This window comes from Hyla sarda, chromosome 8 (assembly GCF_029499605.1).
Source record: "Hyla sarda isolate aHylSar1 chromosome 8, aHylSar1.hap1, whole genome shotgun sequence".
Lineage (NCBI taxonomy): Eukaryota > Metazoa > Chordata > Amphibia > Anura > Hylidae > Hyla > Hyla sarda.
Window position 1 is genome coordinate 19,950,025 of NC_079196.1, and position 22,286 is coordinate 19,972,310.

General features: G+C 43.9%; 1 protein-coding gene across 3 annotated transcripts in view; it reads left to right on the forward strand.

Annotated features, from left to right (window-relative positions):
• Positions 1–22,286, forward strand: part of OBSL1 (obscurin like cytoskeletal adaptor 1) — a 102,052-nt gene that overhangs the window by 14,568 nt on the left and 65,198 nt on the right. Inside the window, exons 1-4 of one of the 3 annotated variants that reach the window (XM_056535880.1) lie at positions 971–1,174; positions 4,823–5,928; positions 10,089–10,355; positions 11,915–12,175. In XM_056535880.1, coding sequence (XP_056391855.1) covers positions 4,827–5,928; positions 10,089–10,355; positions 11,915–12,175 — 1,630 coding nt within the window. In that variant the 5' untranslated portion in view covers positions 971–1,174; positions 4,823–4,826. Of the gene's footprint in view, positions 1–970; positions 1,175–4,748; positions 4,756–4,822; positions 5,929–10,088; positions 10,356–11,914; positions 12,176–22,286 lie in introns of those variants that run through there. The other 2 variants (XM_056535881.1, XM_056535879.1) reach the window with 2 other exon arrangements.

Consider the following 22,286-nt stretch of genomic DNA (forward strand, 5'->3'; position numbering starts at 1 on the left):
GATCATTGAAAGTGTATCGTAAGAGTGCAGGGGGTTAATATTGCTCACATGCCTTGCATTTCATTGTACAGCTGAATAAGCATTTGGTCGCATGTTGTCTCCTAGCCAAATATTGCAGGAGATAGTCCCAAGGCCAACCCTTCTCTCCTGGGGAAAGAGATAGACCTAAGTCTCTCCGAATCGTAGTTTTGCAACAGCTGGAGGCACACTGGTTTGGAAACACTGATTTAGGGCCTGGCCTTTGTTGGCCCCTCACTTCTGCTACATCCAGAGGAGACACCCAACTAAACCTAAACCAGACCAAGCGTCACAGCCCCCCGCCGCAGCTGACCTGTTAGTTATGGGCCCGGTGGCACCGAGCGGGTGTCTGAACTGTTACAGGAGACGACTTTTAGTTTTGTGTTACATGATCCGGGTGTTTGATTCGGGTGGGATCAGCGACACAGCGTATCATAGGAGCAGCATGGAGATACTGTAACGGGTTGGTATGCGAGCGGTGCCAGGCGGCATGTTGGGACAGGCTCATGCCACACGCCGAATATCTTTTTGTGTCCCTGTCTGTCCTCTTCTTGTCCGGGGTGGAGTGGTGGGGGGGGGGGGGGGTGTCGGACTGTCCCATAGGAGCCGGAGTGATGGATCGCAGACCAGTGGCGCGCGGTGATTGTGTCGGAAGTGATAGGGCAGGAATGCGTACAGGGGGGTGTTCTAACCATTACGTTATCTTATACCCAAAAAAAAAAAAATCCATGTGGCATGCCCCGGCATACCTATCTGTACCAATCAATCACTGGCGTGGCCGCCACATACCCCTCAATGTGAAACAGATCCCGCCAGGAGGCGTTTATGCCCCCAGGGGGTCTCAGCTTCCACCTGTCTCTGCATTTACAACCCTTTCTGCTGGGCCGGCAGCCCCTTCGCTCCGGCGTTTTCTTATGACAGAATCAGCTGCTGGAACACTTTATCTGTGGAACTAAAATTAGGATTGTTTCTGGGTGAGGAGGAGCAGGAGGTGTCTGCGTCCTCGGGCACGGCTCACATCCCCGCACGACCGGGACCCTCCTGGACAAAAGAATCCTTCACGAGACCCCCAGAAGACGCCAGGATCTGAAGGAAACTTAGAAGGCACCGAAACTCAACGTCACCGAGCCGGGAAGGGGAAACAGCAATAATAGAGGTAATGATGGGTGAGGGGGTTCTTTTAAAGCAGTGTTTCCCAACCAGGGTGCCTCCAGCTGTGGCCAAACTACAACTCCCAGCATGCCCGGACAGCCGAAGGCTGTCCGGGCTTGCTGGGAGTTGTAGTTTGGTCACAGTGTGAGGCACCCTGGTTGGGAAACACTGTCTAAGGCTGGAATTCCACTTGTTTTTTGTTTTTTTTGCAAAAACGCCAAGAAAAACGCCAATTCTGCCGCATGGCGTTTTTTCAGCCAAAAAACGCTGCGGCCAGATGTTAGCTGTAAATCAATGAGAAATCGCAAAATTCTTATTCCACTTGGCGTTTTTCACTTTTTTCACGTTTTTTTTTTAATCCTTTTGGCGTTTTTTCACTCTTTTCTTGCGCTTTTGAAATAGTTGGTAATTGCAGCAGGTTGAGCCACTGGCGTTTTTTTTTTTTTTTTTCAAAATCGTTTCGTTTTTCTCCCATAGATGTCTATGGGAGTGAAAAAAAAACGCCAAGAAAAACGATAAGTGGGTTTTTGCAGGCGTTTTTTTCATCCGTTTTTTTTTCCCCCCAAAAAACGCAGCACAAAAAACCAAGTGGAATCCTAGCCTTAAAGGGATATTGCTGCCTGTAGTGCTCCTTTTGGGAAAATTTATCTACTTTATCTACTTTTTTTAATTAATTTTCTCGATGCAGTAGACCAGCGTTTTTCAACCAGGGTGCCTCCAGCTGTTGCAAATCTACAAAACTACATAGATTTGGAGACCGCAATCTTATGGCTATTAAGTGATAGGACATGCTGAGAGTTGCAGTTCTGCAATAGCTGTGGGGAGCTATAGGTTGTAGACAGCAATCAAATTTCTATCGAAGGATAGGACATGCTGAGAGTTGTAGTTCTGAAATAGCTGAGGAAGCTATAGGTTGGAGACCACAGTCTAATGTTTAACAGCTGACAGGACATGCTGAGACTTGTAGTTTGGCAACAGCTGGGGGAGCTATAGGTTAGAGACCACAATCTAATTTCTATCGACTGATAGGACATGCTGGGAGTTGTAGTTCTGCAATAGCTGGGGAAGCTATAGGTTGGAGACCGCAGTCTAATGTTTACCAGCTGATAGGACATGCTGAGACTTGTAGTTTGGCAATAACTGGGGGAGATATAGGTTAGAGACCACAATCTAATTTCTATCGACTGATAGGACATGCTGGGAGTTGTAGTTCTGCAATAACTGGGGAAGCTATAGGTTGGAGACCGCAGTCTAATGTTTACCAGCTGATAGGACATGCTGAGACTTGTAGTTTGGCAATAGCTGGGGGAGCTATAGGTTGGAGACCACAATCTAATGTCAACAACTGATAGGACATGCTGAGAGTTGTAGTTCTGCAATAGCTGGGGAAGCTATAGGTTGGAGACCGCAGTCTAATGTTTACCAGCTGATAGGACATGCTTAGACTTGTAGTTTGGCAATAGCTGGGGGAGCTATAGGTTAGAGACCACAATCTAATTTCTATAGACTGATAGGACATGCTGGGAGTTGTAGTTTTGCAATAGCTGTGGAAGCTGTAAGTTGGAGACCTCAATTTAATGTCTATAAACTGATAGGACATGCTGGGAGTTGTAGTTTTGAAATACACTGGTGTGGAAACACTACTATAGACAGTAAACACATACGGTACTTAAGTTTTCCCCCAATCTGTGGCTCTCAAACTGCGACAAGACTACAATTCCCATTGTGCCCTGCCACAAGTTAGCTATTGCAGAACTACAACTCCCAGCATGTCCTATCAGTTGATAGACATTAGATTACAATCTCCAACCTATACCTCCCCAGCTATTGCAGAACTACAACTCTCAGCATGTCCTATCAGCTGGTAAACATTAGATTGTGGTGTCAAACCTTTAGCTTACCCAGCTATTACAGAACTACAACCCTCAGCATGTCCTAATAGTTGGTACATTAGATTGCGCTCACCAACCTATAGCTCCCACAGCTATTACAGAACTACAACTCTCAGCATGTCCTATCAGTTAGTAGACTTCTACCCAGAAGACCCAATTCCATTGATCCTGTCCAGCGCTTACATGTTTTTTTTTTTATATATTTCCATTTAATTGTAGAATAAAGATTAATAACGAGTATTGCAAATTTCTAAAAGGCTTTTGGAAAATGTATTAACGGCGGCATTTTCATGCGGCGCGGCGCACGTTTTCTGCGCAAGTAGCAGCCGGCCTGAATTTACAAGGAGGCCTAGTTAATAAAGGCCTGTTAATAAATTCCAGCTAACTGTAATGTGCAACTATACTATACATTGGCGCACAAAATTGCGCACCTGGCACGAAAGACAGACATATATAGGTGCACATAATAGAGCGCCATGTCCAAATTTGCGCAAATGAAACCCACAGTCGCAGAACTATGTAATACTCAATGATAGATAGAATAGCAATTTCTCTTTCTTTTGCTATAAAGTCAACATCGCAGCCAGGTCATTGTGCTAAGGGGTTGCGTGAGCTCTGCGCATATCTGTGCGACTTTTCGGCCGTAGCCACATAATACAGCGCAAAATATGCATCGGAATACATTTAAAAAAAATACAATATTACAATACAATACAAAATACAATAAAATATTGTGAGAAAACTACTGGTAATTGTATAAAATATCAGTCCCCTGCCATTGCTGCTGACGCTGCTCTGGTCCCCTGTCGGTCTCTGTTTACCCAGCTGTGTCATAATAACAGGTGACTGCTCCAGCCAATTACTGGCCACAGTGATGTTGACATGTCACCATTACAGCCTGTAATTGGTTGAAGCAGTCACATGCCATCGTTCTATGCAGCTGCGGAAGCCTGGTAGACAGACACTACTGGGGGACCAGAGCAGCGTCAGCGTGAAAGCTGTGAGTTGAGTACAAAGCTTTGCTTATTTTTTTATGATTAGAAATTGTTTGTAAAAAAATTTTTTTATAACGTTAAATAACCCTTTTAGGTCAGAATGTGTACTTAAAGGGGTACTCCACTGGAAAACATATATATATATATATATATATATATATATATATATATTTTTTTTTTTTTTTAAACCAATTGGGGCCAGAAAGTTAAACAGATTTGTAAATGACTTCTATTAAAAAATCTTAATCCTTCCAGTACTTAGCTGCTGTATACTACAGAGGAAGTTCTTTTCTTTTTGAATTTCTTTTCTGTCTGACCACAGTGCTCTCTGCTGACACCTCTGTCCATTTTAGGAACTGTCCAGAGCAGCATAGGTTTGCTATGGGGATTTGCTCCTGTTCTGGACAGTTCCTGACATGGACAGATGTGTCGGTAGAGAGCAATGTTGATTTAAAAAAAAAAAAAATTTCACCGGAGTACCCCTTTAAACTTTATTTACACAAAACTGGGAAATCCTATAAAATTCCAATAGTCCATCCTATAGCTTTACTGTATGTGACTGGTCTTAAAACGTTGCACCTCCAGCTTATGCAAAACCACAACTCCCAGTATGCCCCGACAGCCGTTGGGGCTGTCGGGGCATACTGGGAGTTGTAGTTTTGTAACATCTCGAGGGCCACAGTTTGGAGACCACTGCTGTAGGTTATTGAGTTTGTCGCGATTGTTTTCTCATGCTCTGAATTTAATGATAATGATTTTTTGCAGGTAGATGGCAGCCTTGTCCCTCCCACCACAGAACTCACATGTGGGTTTAGACATGCCTGGGAGCGCCCCTCGCTTTCTGTCTTTCCCTCGCTCGGTCACAGCGCCCATCGGCACACATGCCGTCCTGAGATGTCGTATAAGTGGAGATCCACCGCCCAACGTCTTGTGGGAAAGGGTTGGAAATATCCGGCTCGAGCTGGGGGACAGATGCTACGCTCAGAGAGACGGAGACTGGTACCAGCTGGTGATTAGTGACCTGCGCCTGGAGGATTCGGGCCACTACATGTGTAGAGCTAGTAACTGGTCAGGCGAAGGGTATGCCGGCGCCAAACTGACTGTGACCCTCAACAGTACTGTGTTCACCGAGCCACGTATTGGTCTTCCCAACGATGTAGTTCCAGCCACAAAGTTGGCCGAAGCACCTTCTTCCACCCTGGAGCCTTCTGTAAAAACAACCCAACCACTAACTCCATTGGACATGACCAACGACGACCGCCATTCTGAAGGCCCCGACTTTCCTCCATGTTATTTGCTCCTTCCAAGATCGCAGAGGCTGACCCGCGGTGAAAGTGGGGAGTTCACCTGCAAAGTTTCGGGGAAACCAGAGCCGCAAATTCGCTGGGAGAAAGACGGAAGGGGTCTGGAAGAGATTTTTGACCGATCTCACTACCACCTGTCTCCCGGGGGTCACACCTTAAGTATTTCTCATGTCCGCCCCCCAGATGCTGGCGTCTATGTGTGTAGGGCCACTAATTCTGTTGGGCAATGTTTGGCTGCCGCTGTACTGCTGGTGGATCCCACTCCACGTCAGGGTCCCGAACCTATTCCAGGGGACCCCCCGGCTCAGGTGAAAGTGTTCACAGTCAACGAAGGGAAACATGCCAAGCTTCGTTGTTTAGTTACCGGTAAACCAAGGCCTGAGATCGTTTGGCGCAAAGATGGACGCACAGTCAGCCCTGGCCGGCGAACGCTCATTTACGAGGACCGTGATGGCCACTTTATACTCAAGATTCTGTTCTGTCGACAACAAGACCGAGGCTTGTATGTGTGCGGGGCCTCGAACTCAGCTGGAAACACTCTCAGTGCTGTCATGTTACACGTAAGAGGTATGTTGGGGAACACAAAATGCTATTTGACTTATAGTAGAACCTCCAAAGGGGTAAATTCCAATACTGGATTATTGTAGATGGGAATTCTGTATATGTAATTTCATAATATTTATGTATAGGTCATACTAAGTCCCTCAGAGACGAGATCAGCAATATAGGTGTCACTATTGATGGGGCACCATGGGCATTAATGGGCTGGGCACCCTCTGTCCAACACTTGGGGGGAGATTCATCAAGACATGTGTAGAGGAAACGTTAACCGGTTGCCCATAGCAACCAATCAGATCGCTTTTTTCATTTTTCACAGGCCCTTTTCAAAATGAAAGAAGCAATCTGATTGGTTGCTATGGGCAACTGGTCAGCTTTTCCTTTAAACAGGTTTTAATGAATCTCCCTCTTGATGCCTAATCCCATGGAAATGTATGTGCACGGGACACAGCTACATGATTAATGTATGATTGTATTATTTGGGCACCATACGACACAGTATTAGGGAAGGGGCATTCATAGAGGGTACTGCACAGGGCACCAACCAACTTGATGACCTACGTTACATAGAGCCACAAAGATTAAAGATGGTGTAAAGAACTATAATAGTAGCCAACAACTTCTACATTGACGGTAAAGCTTGGCCACTGGTTTCTCTGCCATCCACAGTGCCATTCACCCATCGCCCGTCTGGTCTTCTGGACCCCTACTAAATATGTGTATCAGAACTTGATAGTGGTATTCAAAGACATTCATAGTCATGTGCAACGAAATGCAACTCCGACACTGAGTGATGCAAAAATGGCACAAAATGGTCATGTGGCGTCTGGTGACTGGTAAATATTGCTATTTGATGGGCCGTGTAACCTAAACATAGTGGCCAATGTTTTTGCCAGTCCAAGAACTTAACAGAGAATGTCAATAGGGTATGGATATAGAAAAGTCAAGTGGATGGAATGAGTTGTAGTACCAGGCATGGAGCCTGGGAAGAAATAAAGGTGCTCACCTGATTGATGGGGGGGGGGGGTGGGGGGGGGGGAGGGTCTTTGAGGTTGGACCCCTATTGGTCAAATTTTGTTTTCCTGCCCCGAAGAATATCTGAAAGTGCCATAGTATCCCTTAAATGAGTCTGTCATAGAAATTATATTGATAGTATATTAGTAGGGGGTCAATGGTTGCCCACTTCAATTTATTGATCAGCAAAGATCACTTTGGTCGATCCGCTGCAAGTCAGACATGATTGATGCCACATCTTAGGGATATGTTATTAATAAAAGCAATTACACCTAAAAATAACTTGCCACCAAAAGTCACAGGAACATTTTTCGGTTTTGTTGAGGTGGCCATTTTTGTTCTTTCAAGGGCATCCATATTGGTTGTAATTGACCTCTCAAAAACTGGCCTGTTAGCAAGTTATATCACTAACAAAGGGACAATGTTATGTCCCATTGTAGGACTGACTGGACATGAATGATCCGTCCATTGTATGATTGGTTAAGTGACATCTCATTCATATTATTTGCGCTGCCCAATGCAGTGCTCAAAAGGACAAGTTGGAAATGCTCAAAATTTTAATTTTACCACAGCATGTACAATTCCTTTTACTCTTTTACATTTGCCTCATTTCCTACTATTGGGAGGGGGCCGAGGGGGCTGAGTAACACAGGGCTGCAGGATCAGACTACATCGGGTTTGTTTGTAGTCTGTTACCATGGAGACACACAGGTCTGCATAGGTGGTGTCTATATAAAATCATTTGCAAAGCTGCTTTATGCATTGGTGGAATAGAAAAAAATATAGTTGAAAAAATAAACACAACCCTTTATCAGTATAGGATATCAATTATTCCAATTATTTAATTTCTCACATATTTTTTTTTAAAGATTTGTGCATTTAGCCTTTAAGATTCCACATTATCTTGCAGTTCCACACTGAAAATAGCCAAATATTTGTTCACATCACCCTTTGGGCCATACATCGGAATCAGTCAGCCTGCTGGGAGCATGTCAGTATAGACTGACAATTGCCCAGCAGACCCATTGACCTTAATGGGCCAAATGTAGACTAATTGTCCACATTTGGTCCATTTCCGGAATGTATCCTGTTTCTTTGAAGGTGTGGTAGACTGCATTTTTGAGTCCCACACACAAACAGGATATGTTTGGGGAATGGACCGACCTACTTAAAGGGGTACTCCGGTGAAAACCTTTTTTCTTTTAAATCAACTGGTGGCAGAAAGTTAAACATATTTGTAAATTACTTCTATTAAAAAATCTTAATCCTTCCAGTACTTATTAGCTGCTGAATGCTACAGAGGAAATTCCTTTCTTTTTGGAACACTGATGACATCACAAGCACAGTGCTCTCTGCTGACATCTCTGTCCATTTTAGCAACCATGCATAGCAGATGTATGCTAAGGGCAGCATGGTGGCTCAGTGGTTAGCACTGCTGCCTTACAGTGCTGGGGACTTGGGTTCAAACTCCACTAAGGACAACAATAAATAAAGCATTATTATTATTATAATTACGTCAGCAGAGAGAACTGTGCTCGTGATGTCATCAGAGAGCATTCCAAAAAGAAAAGAATTTCCTCTGTAGTATTCAGCAGCTAATAAGTACAGGAAGGATTAAGATTTTTTAATAGAAGTAATTTACAAATATGTTTAACTTTCTGCCACCAGTTGATTTAAAAGAAAAAAGGTTTTCACCGGAGTACCCCTTTAACAATTAGACTTTGTTCAGCCCGTTAAGTCAATGGGTCGACTAGAAACACATCAGGGAATGCATCGGGATCCCCTTTTTAATAGCTTACTAGTAGGGCTGGGCGGTATACCGGTTCATACCGAATACCGAAATTTTTGGGCTGCACGATATAAATTTTTCCCATACCGCAATACCGGTTGGATTCCTCCCCCTTTAGAATGAATGATCAGCCCAGCGCAGCACTGTCCCCACATCGGGAAACTAATCATACGTGACCCGCCAGCGCTGTTCTACTCCCCCCCACCAAATCATGTGACCGCCAGCACTGTTCTGCTCCTCCCAATTAATGATCAGCCCATCGGGGTACTACTCACATATGTCACCCGCAAGCACTGCCCTCCTCCTCTTTGTTGGGGTCTGCCGGCGATGGAACTCTATATTGTACGCCAGTGGTCTCCAACCTGCGGACCTCCAGATGTTGCAAAACTACAACTCCCAGCATGCCCGGACAGCCAACGGCTGTCCGGGCATGCTGGGAATTGTAGTTTTGCAACAGCTGGAGGTCCGCAGGTTGGAGACCACTGCTGTACGCTGTATCCCTATGCCCGGGCTGCAAAAGATACAGAAAATAAACTGTAACTTACCTACGTCGGCCTCACGCTGGGGACGGGAACGTCGGACCGCCTTCAGCCTATCACCGGCCATAGCGATGTCCCGCCCCGGCCAGTGATAGGCTGAGCCCACTGTCATGTAAGGAGCTCTGGCCGACATGACAGTGGGCTCAGCCTATCGCTGGCCGGGGCGGGACATCGCTCCGGCCGGTGATAGGCTGACGGCTGTCCGACGTTCCAGTCCCAAGGAACAGCGTGCGGCTGACGTAGGTAAGTTAAAGTTTATTTTCTTTATCTTTTGCAGCCCGGGCATAGGGATACAGCGTACAGCAGTGGTCTCAAACCTGCGGACCTCCAGCTGTTGCAAAACTACAACTCCCAGCAGGCCCGGACAGCCGTTGGCTGTCCGGGCATGCTGGGAGTTGTAGTTTTGCAACAGCTGGAGGTCCGCAGGTTGGAGACCACTGCCGTACAGTATAGAGTTCCAGCGCCGGCGGCCCCCAACAAAGAGGAGGAGGGCAGAGCTTGCGGGTGACATATGTGAGTAGTACCCCGCTGGGCTGATAATTAATTTGGGGGGAGCAGAACAGCGCTGGCTGGTAACATGATTTGGGGGGGGGGGTGCAGAACAGCGCTCGCGGGCCACATGATTTCGGGGGAGGGGGGGGGGGGTGAAAGAAATACCGTTATATATAGTGGAACCACCATAAGTTACAAAAATACAGTGATACACATATGTGGTCATACCGCCCATCCCTACTTACTAGCATGTCTGGATGATCAAATGTAGAATGAAAGTGATTGGTATTGTTCTGTCATTGACCTTTATGACCCATGCTTTCTCTTCTCTTCAGAGGTAGGTGATCGCTTTCCAGCTCCGCTGAGAGACATGGCGGTGAGGGAGGGGCAGGATGCCATTTTGGAGTGTTCAGTCCCAGAAGGGACCCGCACATCATGGTACCTGGAGGATCAGAGGCTTCATCCAGGAAAGCGACATCTTATAGAGGAACATGGTACCCTCAGACGACTGATAATCCGGGGCGCTCGGACAGATGATGATGGGGTCTACGTGTGCCAGACTCATAGAGGGGCCCAGAGTATTGCAGAGCTTGCTGTAAGAGGTGAGGTCCAAGTCTACCTAATTTATTTGTCACAATTTCTAGTTAAAGGGGTACTCCGGTGAAAAGCTTTTTTCTTTTAAATCAACTGGTGGCAGAAAATTTGTAAATTACTTCTATTAAAAAAATCTTAATCCTTCCTGTACTTATTAGCTGCTGAATACTACAGAGGAAATTCTTTTCTTTTTGGAATGCTCTCTGATGACATCACGAGCACAGTCCTCTCTGCAGCAGTGCGAACCACTAAGCCACCATGCTGCCCTTAGCATACATTTGCTATCCATTTGCTATGCATGGTTGCTAAAATGGACAGCGATGTCAGCAGAGAGCACTGTGCTCGTGATGTCATCAGTGTTCCAAAAAGAAAGGAATTTCCTCTGTAACATTCAGCAGCTAATAAGTACTGGAAGGATTAAGATTTTTTAATAGAAGTAATTTACAAATATGTTTAACTTTCTGCCACCAGTTGATTTAAAAGAAAAAAGGTTTTCACCGGAGTACCCCTTTAAACTCTACATATAAAATCCTGATTTTGAGTAACATGATGTTTTCTCCTCCATTCATGTTCAAATCAGATTTAGAATTCTAATGGTTCCCTGTTAGCAGAGAGCAGTGCATTGTGGGAGCTGAAAACTGCAAATACAGGTCTACCAGCATGACAGCATAGTAGTACTGCCATCAGGGGCCCAGGCTAATAATGGGCCTAAGCTCCCCTTTGGGCTGCTGCTACTCACCAGTAATTATATGTGCCCTATTTAAATGGACACTGTCAGATACAAAAACTTCTGATATGTTGTTAAGCATGCAAAATCGATAGGTTTTGCAATTACTTTAATTAGAAAATGTTTAATATTTCTTACTGAAAAAGCCAGTCAAACAACTGCCCCCCCTGCCTGCTTGGACACATACTAGTCCTGCTGTGTCCATGCATCATGGACACACTTCCTTGATTGACAGCTGTGAGTGCAGGAAAAATCCTCCCACTGTCAGCTTGTGTCCCGCTACTGTCAGTGAGGACAAGCTGGGAGTTGTAGTTTTCCTAATGCTAGGGGAGATGTGAGCAGACAGCATACTGAGGGAGGGGGCGGAGACCTGCACAGTGAGGCCACGCCCCCTCCCTTTAAGAGGAATTCAGACTAGTGAGCTAAATTAAACGTGTAATAAAAAAATAAATAAAGGTGCTAGACAAATAAACATTAGATGTACATGGTCAGGATTAGGTACTGAGTGATATATTTAAAAAAAATATTTTTGTTGGATCTGACGGGTACGCTTTAAGGAAATGATGGGCAAACTTGGTTTCCAACATGGTGCCCTTAGTTTGTCATGTGTTCATATATAGGCCTAAGTTAGTAGTCTTTTTCGGCCATATCTATATAAGCTGTGTTAGGTGACATCTCTGACAGTGGGGTGAAGCAAAACCACATGGGCAACAAAAAGCAGCTAAAAAGTGCTGCAAAAACAGTAAAGCAGGTGTAATGCTATCCTTTCATAGGCAGATTTCTTGCCTTTTGTATTGTAGTATACCCGCCTATGCTCAGAGTACAGTGTTTCTCTTTTAGGGCCCATTGTGAAGAAACTGCCTCGGCGTCTGGAGGTGGCGGAAGGTGGAAATGCAGCGTTTTGCGCTGAGACAGAAAGTGAAGTGGAGCAGGTCGGTTGGACCCGCGATGGTCACATACTTTCCGAGGATCATAGAACGGTTGTGAAAAGTTTTGGAAGGACCCATGTATTGGTGATGGTCGGGGTCACGCAGAAAGATGGCGGTATTATACAGTTCCACGCTGGGCTTTCGGAGTCCTCCTGTCATCTTCGAGTGAAAGGTAGGAAACACCAATGAGACAATTACAATATGGGGCTGACCGACATTTTGGCCAGCGATTGTTTTGTTTTCTATTTGTTTTTGTTTTGGGGGAAAATGTGAACATTTTACGATACAAATTACTTAATTAAAAACAAAACAACAACTCGCCAATAAATTTTTCCCATAAAGAGGGAAAAGAGCTCCTGTTGTGGATGTGCGCTATGCTCTATTCATTAAAGAGTAGCTCCCACCATCCTATTTTTTTTTCTGTCCCTGCCTATTGCCAATCTATCCCTAACCCCCTCCCTGCTTTTAGTTTTTTTTTTTATATATTAAAAATGCTTTTTGTCTGCCTGGCAGTGTGCTCACTACCAGGCAGACTTCCCCAGCAGGCACCACGTCACTGATGCCTGCTGGGGCCGACACTTCCGCCCTTAGTTCATCTACACAGGGTGCCTCCAGCTGTTTCATCACTACAACTCCCAGCTTGCCCTGACATCTATTGGCTGTCAGGGCATGCTGGGAGTTGTAGTATTGAAACAGCTGGAGGCACCCTGTGTAGATAAACTATTAGTTAGTTACATGCGGCGCTAGCCCGTCCCCTCCGTCTCTCTCCCCCCCGCGCCATACCCCGTTCCCTCCATCACAAACCCCCCTCCCGCATACCCCGTTCCCTCATTACACTTACTGCAGAGTCCGGCAGTGGGCGTGCAGGGACAGCGGCGGCGACGAGGCGGCGGCGGCGATGTGCGGGAGGAGTGGCCTCCCAGCCAGTGGCCGGGGAGCCAATGCGCTCGCTCCGTGCCTGTCTGATTGACAGGCAGGGAGCGAGCGCAGGCTGAATGAAAAAGGACTGATGCCCGGCCGCATCAGTCCTTTTTCAGGCGTGACGTCACGCCAGGCTGCAGCCGGCCACTAGGAGGGAGACCCCTAGTGGCCGATTAAAGCATTTTAATTAAAAAAATAAAAATAAAAGTATATTAGAGATATGTTGTTGTACATAAGTACTACAACATATCAAAAAATAAAGTTGGTGACAGTGCCCATTTAAGGGCAGTGGTCTCCAACCTGCGGACCTCCAGATGTTGCAAAACTACAACTCCCAGCATGCCCGGACAGCCGTTGGCTGTCCGGGCATGCTGGGAGTTGTAGTTTTGCAACATCTGGAGGTCCGCAGGTTGAAGACCACTGATTTACGGGGTATAATTTGCCTCCATTTTTGTGATCGTTGGACTCCCCCCCCACCAATTAGCATGTTATTCCCTATCCTTTGAATACCGAATTACTACTGGAGATAGGAATACCCCTTAAAGGGGTACTCCGCTGGAGCTGGAAAAATTTTTTTTTCATCAACTGATGCCAGAAAGTTTTATACAGATTTGTAAATGACCTCTATATAAAAATCTTCCAGTACTTATCAGCTGCTGTATACTACAGAAGAAGTTCTTTTCGTTTTGAATTTCTTTTCTTTCTGACCACAGTGTTCTCTGCTGACACCTCTGTCTGTCTCAGGAACTGTTCGGAGCAGGAGAGGTTTTCTATGGGGATTTGTTCCTACTCTGGACAGTTCCTAAAATGGACAGAGGTGTCAGCAGAGAGCAGAGTGGTCAGACAGAAAGGAGATTTAAAAAAAAAATAAAAAATTAAGAACTTCCTGTGGATCATACAGCAGCTGATAAGTACTGGAAAGATTAAGAATTTTAAATAGAAGACATTTACAAATCTGTTTAACTATCTGGCACCAGTTGATTAAAAAACAAGGGTGGAGTACCCCTTTAAATTGACCATGGTTATTGACTGCAGCTGTTGACTGCTATCTGTATATGGAATGGACATCTGAGCCTGCTCCATACTGCCATGTACCTCCACCGTACAATTATGATAGAATGCATAAGAGGTCATTTTAAGGGCAGATCCCCAGAGAAGGCCTTAAAGGGGTTATCCCGGAAAAAACTATATATCAACTGGCTCCAGAAAGTTAAACAGATTTGTAAATTACTTCTATTAATTTTTTTTTTAATCCTTTCAGTACTTATGAGCTGCTGAAGTTGAGTTGTTCTTTTCTGTCTAAGTGCTCTCTGATGACACCTGTCTCGGGAACTGTCCAGAGTAGGATGCAAATCCCCATAGCAAACCTCTTCTGCTCTGTGCAGTTCCCGAGACAAGCAGAGATGTCAGCAGAGAGCACTGTTGCCAGACAGAAAACAACAACAACTCAACTTCAGCAGCTGATAATTATTGGAAGGATTAAGATTTTTTTTTAATAGAATTAATTTACAAATCTGTTTAACCTTCTGGAGCCAGTTGATATAAAAAAAAAAGTTTTTTCCTGGAATACCCCTTTATATATTTGATCCATAGGCCGGCATTTATCATTGTAGGTGTAAGTGAAGCATTTTTCTACACCTTTTTTTGTGTGTTGGTAATGTGTAGTAACACCAAATTTATTAAAGGGGTACTCCGGTGGAAAACTTTTTTTTTTTTTTATAAACTGGTGCCGGAAAGTTAAACAGATTTGTAAATCACTTGTATTAAAAAATCTTAATCCTTCCAGTACTTATGAGCTGCTGAATACTACAGAGGAAATTCTTTTCTTTTTGGAACACAGTGCTCTCTGCTGACATCGCGAGCAGAGTGTTCTCTGCTGACACCTCTGTCCATTTTAGGAACTGTCCAGAGCATCATATGTTTTCTATGGGGATTTTCTCCTACTCTGGACAGTTCTTAAAATGGACAGAGATGTCAGCAGAGGGCACTGTGCTCGTGATGTCAGCAGAGAGCTTTGTGTTCCAAATAGAAAATAATTTCCTCTGTAGTATTCAGCAGCTAATAAGTACTGGAAGAATTAAGATTTTTTTTTATAGAAGTAATTTACAAATCTGTTTAACTTTCTGGCTCCAGTTGATTTAAAAAAAAAAAAAAAAGTTTTCCACCGGAGTACCCCTTTAAATGGTCACAGAGCATTTGATAAATTTTGTGCAGGTAAAGATTTTCTGAAATTTCTCTCTTCACATACAACAAAAAGCTAAGTCTGGGCTGGTGTAGTTTTAGAGACTTTTGAGTGACTTTGCGCCTTTTTGCGCCTTTTCACAAAAAAGGCGCAGTTCATAAAACCCGTCCATATCATGTGTATTACCAAAATCAGTGGATTGCAACTCAAAATCAGCAGAAATGTGTAAACAAAAAGGCGCAAAAAAGGCGCAAATAAACCCTTCTTGCGCCTTTTTTTCGCCTTTTCCAGACACAAAAAACAGTCTATAGACAATGATAAATGTCGGCCATAAAGTCGATGCAGGGGATTCGGTCCTTTGTATCAGATCGTGAAGCTCCAGCGGTTACAATGATATATTTAGTAATGATCCAGCACACAGTATTGGAGCGAAGTACGATATGGCGATAAATAGGCGGAGTGTCACTTTAAGAGCTAAAAGTAATGCGGCTTTGTTCTGTACACGTCTGTTTTACTTGGGAGCTCTTGGCATTGAAGAGGTTAATTGGAGGTAGCTTTGAAGACATCTTGCCATGCTGAGCCACCTCTTCTATGAATATTGTTGGATTAGCGAAATCCCACGTGGCGCTGGAACGTTACATGTCTGACTAATGAGATAACCAAATGCTTCTCCGTATGTTCAGCGAATCAACACAGCTCGATCGCCTTCTCCGTCTCTTACCACTGAGCGCTTCCATTTTTGAGTCATGGATTCAATTTTAATACCTTTGGCCCCGTATTAGGAAAGTGTGTTCTCCCATAAAGGAACATCCTCAAACACAAAACAATCACATGGTTGCTAGGGGCAACAAAGGCCTTTTTTTGTTTAAACAGCTTTTAAGGGGGTACTCCCCTGAAAAACATTTTTGTAAATCAACTGGTGCCAGAGAGTTAAACAGATTTGTAAATTACTTCTATTTCAAAAATCTTAATCCTTCCAGTACTTATCATACTGCATAGTATTGGGCGCGAATATTCGAATATCGCATATTTGCAAATTCACGAATATAGCGCTAGATATTTGCAATTACGAATATTCATATTTTTTTTCACAGAACACATCACAGTGATCTCCTCCCTCCCTGCTTCCAGCTTGTGGTGTAAACAAGGCTCCAATACTAGTTACTGTGTCAGACTGGCGGCCGTCCGAAAATTCACATATGCAAATTTTCGCATATGCAAATTTTTGCGAATATTGATCCCTCCCTTCTTTTAGCTCTTTTACCACGCGATATTGCGCATGCAAATTTTATGGTGAATGCAAATGCGAATTGTATGGTGAATGCGCATGCAAATTTTATTGTGAATGTGCATGCAAATATTATGGTGAATGTGCATGTAAATTTTATTGTGAATGTGCATGCGAATTTTATGGTGAATGTGCATGCAAATTTTATGGCGAATGTGCATGCAAATTTTTACGGTGAATGTGCATGCAAATTTTATTGTGAATGTGCATGCGAATTTTATGGCGAATGTGCATGCAAATTTTTATGGTGAATGCGCATGCAAATTTTATGGTGAATGTGCATGCAAATTTTATGTTGAATGCGCATGCGAATTTTATGGTGAATGCGCATGCAAATTTTATGGTGAATGCGCATGCAAATTTTATGGTGAATGCGCATGCGAATTTTATTGTGAATGCGCATGCAAATTTTATTGTGAATGCATTCAAATTTTATGGCACATAGTAAAAAAAAAAAGGCAGCGAAAATTTTGAATTTTGCGAATATATGACGAATATTCGTCCATATATTCGCGAAATATTGCGAATTCGAATATGGCCTATGCCGCTTAACACTATACAGCAGCTGATAAGTACTGGAAGGGTTAGGATTTTTAAAAAGAGGTAATTTACAAATCTGTTTAACTGTTGATTTAAGAAAAAATAAAAAAATTATGTTTTCCAGTAGAGTACCCCTTTAACTATTTCACCCATTGTATCAGTTTTGTGCTCCAGAGTGTTTATATTATGCCGGTAAATGTAAAAAAAATTGTACTTACCAATCCCGGTCCCCAGCCGCTCCCCTTCCATGGTTTCTGGTCTCCTTATGGTCACTGCTCATTGCTTGTTCTAAATAAACCATTTCATCAGGACCTGCCTGTTTAGCCAATCACTGGCCGCAGCGGAGTCCCAGCTCACTGATTGGCTGAGCAGGCATGTCTTTATTGAGCGGTGACCAGCAGAGGACTGGAAATTGCAGGAATGGGAGCTTGAGGGGGACCAGGGTAAATAAATATGGCTTCTTTTTTCATTTTTACCTTGCCCCTGCATAATATAAAAAAAATTATACAGTGACCCCCCGACTTATGATGGCCCCGACATATGATCATTTCAACATATGATGGCCTCTCAGAGCCCATCGTATGTTGAAGGCAGCATCGACATATGATGCTGCTGTGTGTCGGGTCCATCGTACAAACAGCTATCTGACAGCGCTGACAACTTCAGCAACTGACAGATAGTTGTATAATGTGCCCCGTGTGCCCCGTTCTGCCTCCTGTTACTCACATGCTGTCCTGCTAACTCATAGAGGCTTCCACTGTGAGCTCCGTGTAAGCCCCGCCCCCCCCAGTGCCGCCATAGCCAATAGCCTGCAGCATCTTGCTGCAGGCATCCAATGAGCTGCTGGCTGCCCTCCCCTTCCTTTCCTATAGAGCTGTAGTCGGCAGGATGGTAATGGAGGACATTCTGTCCCCCCTGAAGGTATTTAAAGAACTGTACAGTACTGTATGCGATGTCACACATCACATACAATACATATACACACTATACACCCCATACATCAATGTCACCCTATCAGTGTGCCTCCAGCTGTTGCAAAACTATAACTCTCAGCATGCCCAGACAGTCAATGGCTGTACATGCATGCTGGGAGTTGTAGTTATGCAACAGCTGGAGGCACCCTGGTTTGTTAAACACTCCCCATACACTCCACATACAATGGTCATCCCAGAACCAATTAGCAGTTTCCCATAGAGATAAGTATTCAACATACAATGGTTCCGAGGCCCCAGAACCAATTACCATTTTTACATAGACATATGTACTCGACATATGATGGTTTCAACATATGATGGTTCTCCTGGAACCAATTAATATCATATGTTGAGGGACCACTGTATTATACTGGAATACCCCTTTAACCCCTTGTTATTGCAGTTTCTATTTCTCCATACAAGGGAGGGTCACGATTAGGGGGCCACCTGGCAACAGGCAGTATTTATATATTAAAAATACCAGCAATGCAATGGCCGGTCTTTATCCAACAAATCCAACTCCCGGAATGTTGCACCATAAACTATACCAGTGTTTCCCAACCAGGGGTGCCTCCAGCTGTTGCAGAACTACAACTCCCAGCATGTCCGGACAGCCGTTGGCTGTCCGGGCATGCTGGGAGTTGTAGTTCTGCAACAGCTGGAGGCACCCCTGGTTGGGAAACACTGACCTACTCTATATACTACTATATAGTCCAACATGCTGGGAGTTTTAATTCTGCAACAGCTGGAGGCACCCCTGGTTGGGAAACACTGACCTACACTATATACTACTATATAGTCCAACATGCTGGGAGTTGTAGTTTTGCAACAGCTGGAGGCACCCCTGGTTGGGAAACACTGACCTACACTATATACTACTATATAGTCCCACATTCTGGGAGTTGTAGTTGTCGTTTGGGGTAGCTGCTGAGCCACAGGCTGTATCAGGGCATGCTGGGAGTTGTAGTTAGTAACTTACTGCAACTCTCGAATAAAAATAGCGATTAACAAAGCCACATCAAAACAAAAATGGTACTCTACAAAACTACAAATCGGGGCACAAAAATTAGTCCTCCTACAGCCCTGGATAAGGAGAAATATAAAATAGGATCATGGTTTGATGCAGGGAAGATGGAATTACCCTTGGGGCAGATGGGACTAACCCCTTGTGTTCGTGACGCCAGGGCGGGGTTTATCCTCTACACCACCCGAAGGTATACCGCTGGATCCTGGGCTACGCACGGGGGCAAATAATGACTATGACGTCAAATTACGGAACAACGGCAGCTTTACTATGTCAGACAGATGTAACAGTCTATACAGCTTGGCTAGGCCCACGGAGGTGACCAGTGACTTCAGAGACCTTAGGGATTGCTGGGACTTATAGTGGACTTGGACAATTTGGATGCAGACCACGCTGACTTGAGACAGGATGACTTGGACTGACTTGACTATGACAGACTATGACTGACTTCACACCTTCTGTAGCTTACCAGGCTTTGACTTGACCTGTGGGGCAATGGACTTGAGAATCTGCTTGACTGACTTTAGGCCTCTTCTGGACTCCAGACACACATGTAGGACGTGACCTCACTGCAACTCAGCATACAAGAGAGAGAGCAGAGGCTCCACCCAGGGCTTATATGTATTTTCTGCTCAGTCAGATTGGGAAGGGGCGTTCCCCAGCAGGAGTGACATCATCTGAAGCCTACAGGGGAGAACTTCCTCCCTCACTCTGCTACACAGAGCAGTTCAGTGTGAGATGAGCTCTGATAAATAAAACATAGAAAATGTATTTTTTTTTTTAAACAAAGTACATTAGAATTAATTTTTTATTACCATAAAGAGTGCAATAGCAAGAATGAGTTTTAATGAGAGTGCCCCTTTAACCCCTTAAGGACTCAGGGTTTTTCCGTTTTTGCACTTTCGTTTTTTCCTCCTTACCTTTTAAAAATCATAACCCTTTCAATTTTCCACCTAAAAATCCATATTATGGCTTATTTTTTGCGTCGCCAATTCTACTTTGCAGTGACATTAGTCATTTTACCCAAAAATGCACGGCGAAACGGAAAAAAAAATCATTGTGCGACAAAATCGAAAAAAAAAAACGCCATTTTGTAACTTTTGGGGGCTTCTGTTTCTACGCAGTGCATATTTCGGTAAAAATTACACCTTATCTTTATTCTGTAGGTCCATACGGTTAAAATGATCCCCTACTTACATAGGTTTGATTTTGTCGGACTTCTTGAAAAAATCATAACTACATACAGGAAAATATATACGTTGAAAAATGTCATCTTCTGACCCCTATAACTTTTTTATTTTTCCACGTACGGGGCGGTATGAGGACTCATTTTTTACGCCGTGATTTGAAGTTTTTATCGGTATGATTTTTGTTTTGATCGGACTTTTTGATCACTTTTTATTCATTTTTTTAATGGTATAAAAAGTGACCAAAATACGCTTTTTTGGACTTTGGAATTTTTTTGCGTGTACGCCATTGACCGTACGGCTTAATTAATGATATATTTTTATAGTTCGGACATTTACGCACGCGGCGATACCACATATGTTTATTTTTATTTTTTTACACTGTTATTTTTTTTATGGGAAAAGGGGGGTGATTCAAATAGTAAATATACGTCCTGCGTCGTTAAGGGGTTAAATATCTTACCTTCAAAGCTACCCCTGCTTCTGTCTGTCTTTCTGTGGCTTCTTTAGCCATTTATATCCTTGCAGTGGGGACTTGCTAAGCATAACAGCTGTTGATTTTCCTTGTTAACAGGACTAAAATATTGTTGCCTACTTGTTTGAGGTTTGAGGTGTGCTTGACTTTATTCACTATTAGTGTTGAGCGGCATAGGCCATATTCGAATTCACGATATTTTGCGAATATATGGACAAACATTCATCATATATTCGCTAAATTCGCATATTCGCTAAATTCGCTTTATATTTTCGCATAAACGAAAATACGCATATGCAAAAATTAGCATATGCGAAAATTCATACGCCAGTCATACACAGTAGTATTAGAGCCTTCTTTACACCACACAAGCTGGAAGCAGAGAGGGATGATCACTGTGATGTGTACTGTGAAAAAAAACAAAAAACGAATATTCGTGATTGCGAATATATAGTGCTATATTCGCAAATTCACGAATATGCGATATTCGCGAATACAATTCGCATTGTGAATATTTGCGAGCAACACTATTCACTATTGCAGTCTCCCAACTAAAGGTTTCTACCTCCAATCCTGGGCTAGGGGGTGGAGCAGGACAACTCCCGCATCATTGGATAAGAGCTGGACATGTGTACTGATTCTGCAAATGCAATGCTAGACAATTTAGCAATCGTTAACACTTAGCATGCTGTAAGAAACTCAGTGTATGCATGCAAGAAAATATATGTGTAATGTAAGAAATCCAGTTATATAGTCCTTCAGGACTTTCAATACATATTTTACTACTAACAAACCTTATAATACCACAGCTACCAGTGTTATGTTTGTGGCATCGGCTCACGAACAGCAACTATCCTGCTTGTGACGACCAAAAGTGTTGTGGTGACACAGGGTGGTGTTGGTGGAAATACCTGATCATTTCATGACGCCAGGGCACTGTTATCCTATACATGGTCCGAGATTGGAGACAGCTTCTCCTGGGCCAGACACGGGCTGTAAAAGAACACACCGACATCTGGTTATGGATAACTGTCTTTACTGAGCTGGTGCAGATGGTAATACACATACACCTGGCCTTTGATGTGAGTGCAGCGTAACCCCTTGAGAGCCTTGTTGAGACTTGTGGTGCTTACACCAAACTGACTTGTGGGACAGAAGATTGAATCCTGGTTGCTAGTGTCCTATCAAGGTACTGGAGACTGTTCTGGTGAGGCATGAATTTCCTCCTTGCGTGTGATCCTTGCAGGATGACCAGTCGAGAGATTAGATTTGTAGTAGGCCTCAGAGCACACGACACACAGCACACCTGAGCTAACCTGTTGCTCAGGAGCCACACTAGGGTTAACTAACAGTGGACTGACTAACTCTTCCCCTGCACCTCACTATGTAGGGGAGACTTTTGGGGTTCTCATTGGTAGGCAGGGTCACATGGGGTTCACTGCAGGGTCTCATGGGTAGCACCCTTAAAGGCACAATAATATATCAAACATATATACATATGTGGTGAGGGTGTTATGAGGGCAGATGGAATTACTCTAGGGGCAGATGGCATTAACCACTTGTGTTCGTGACGCCAGGGCATGGTTTAACCTCTTCACCACCCAAAGGTATACCGCTGGATCCTGGGCTAGGCACAGGGGCAAATAATGACTCTGACACCAAGTTACGGAACAACGGCAGCTTTACTGAATT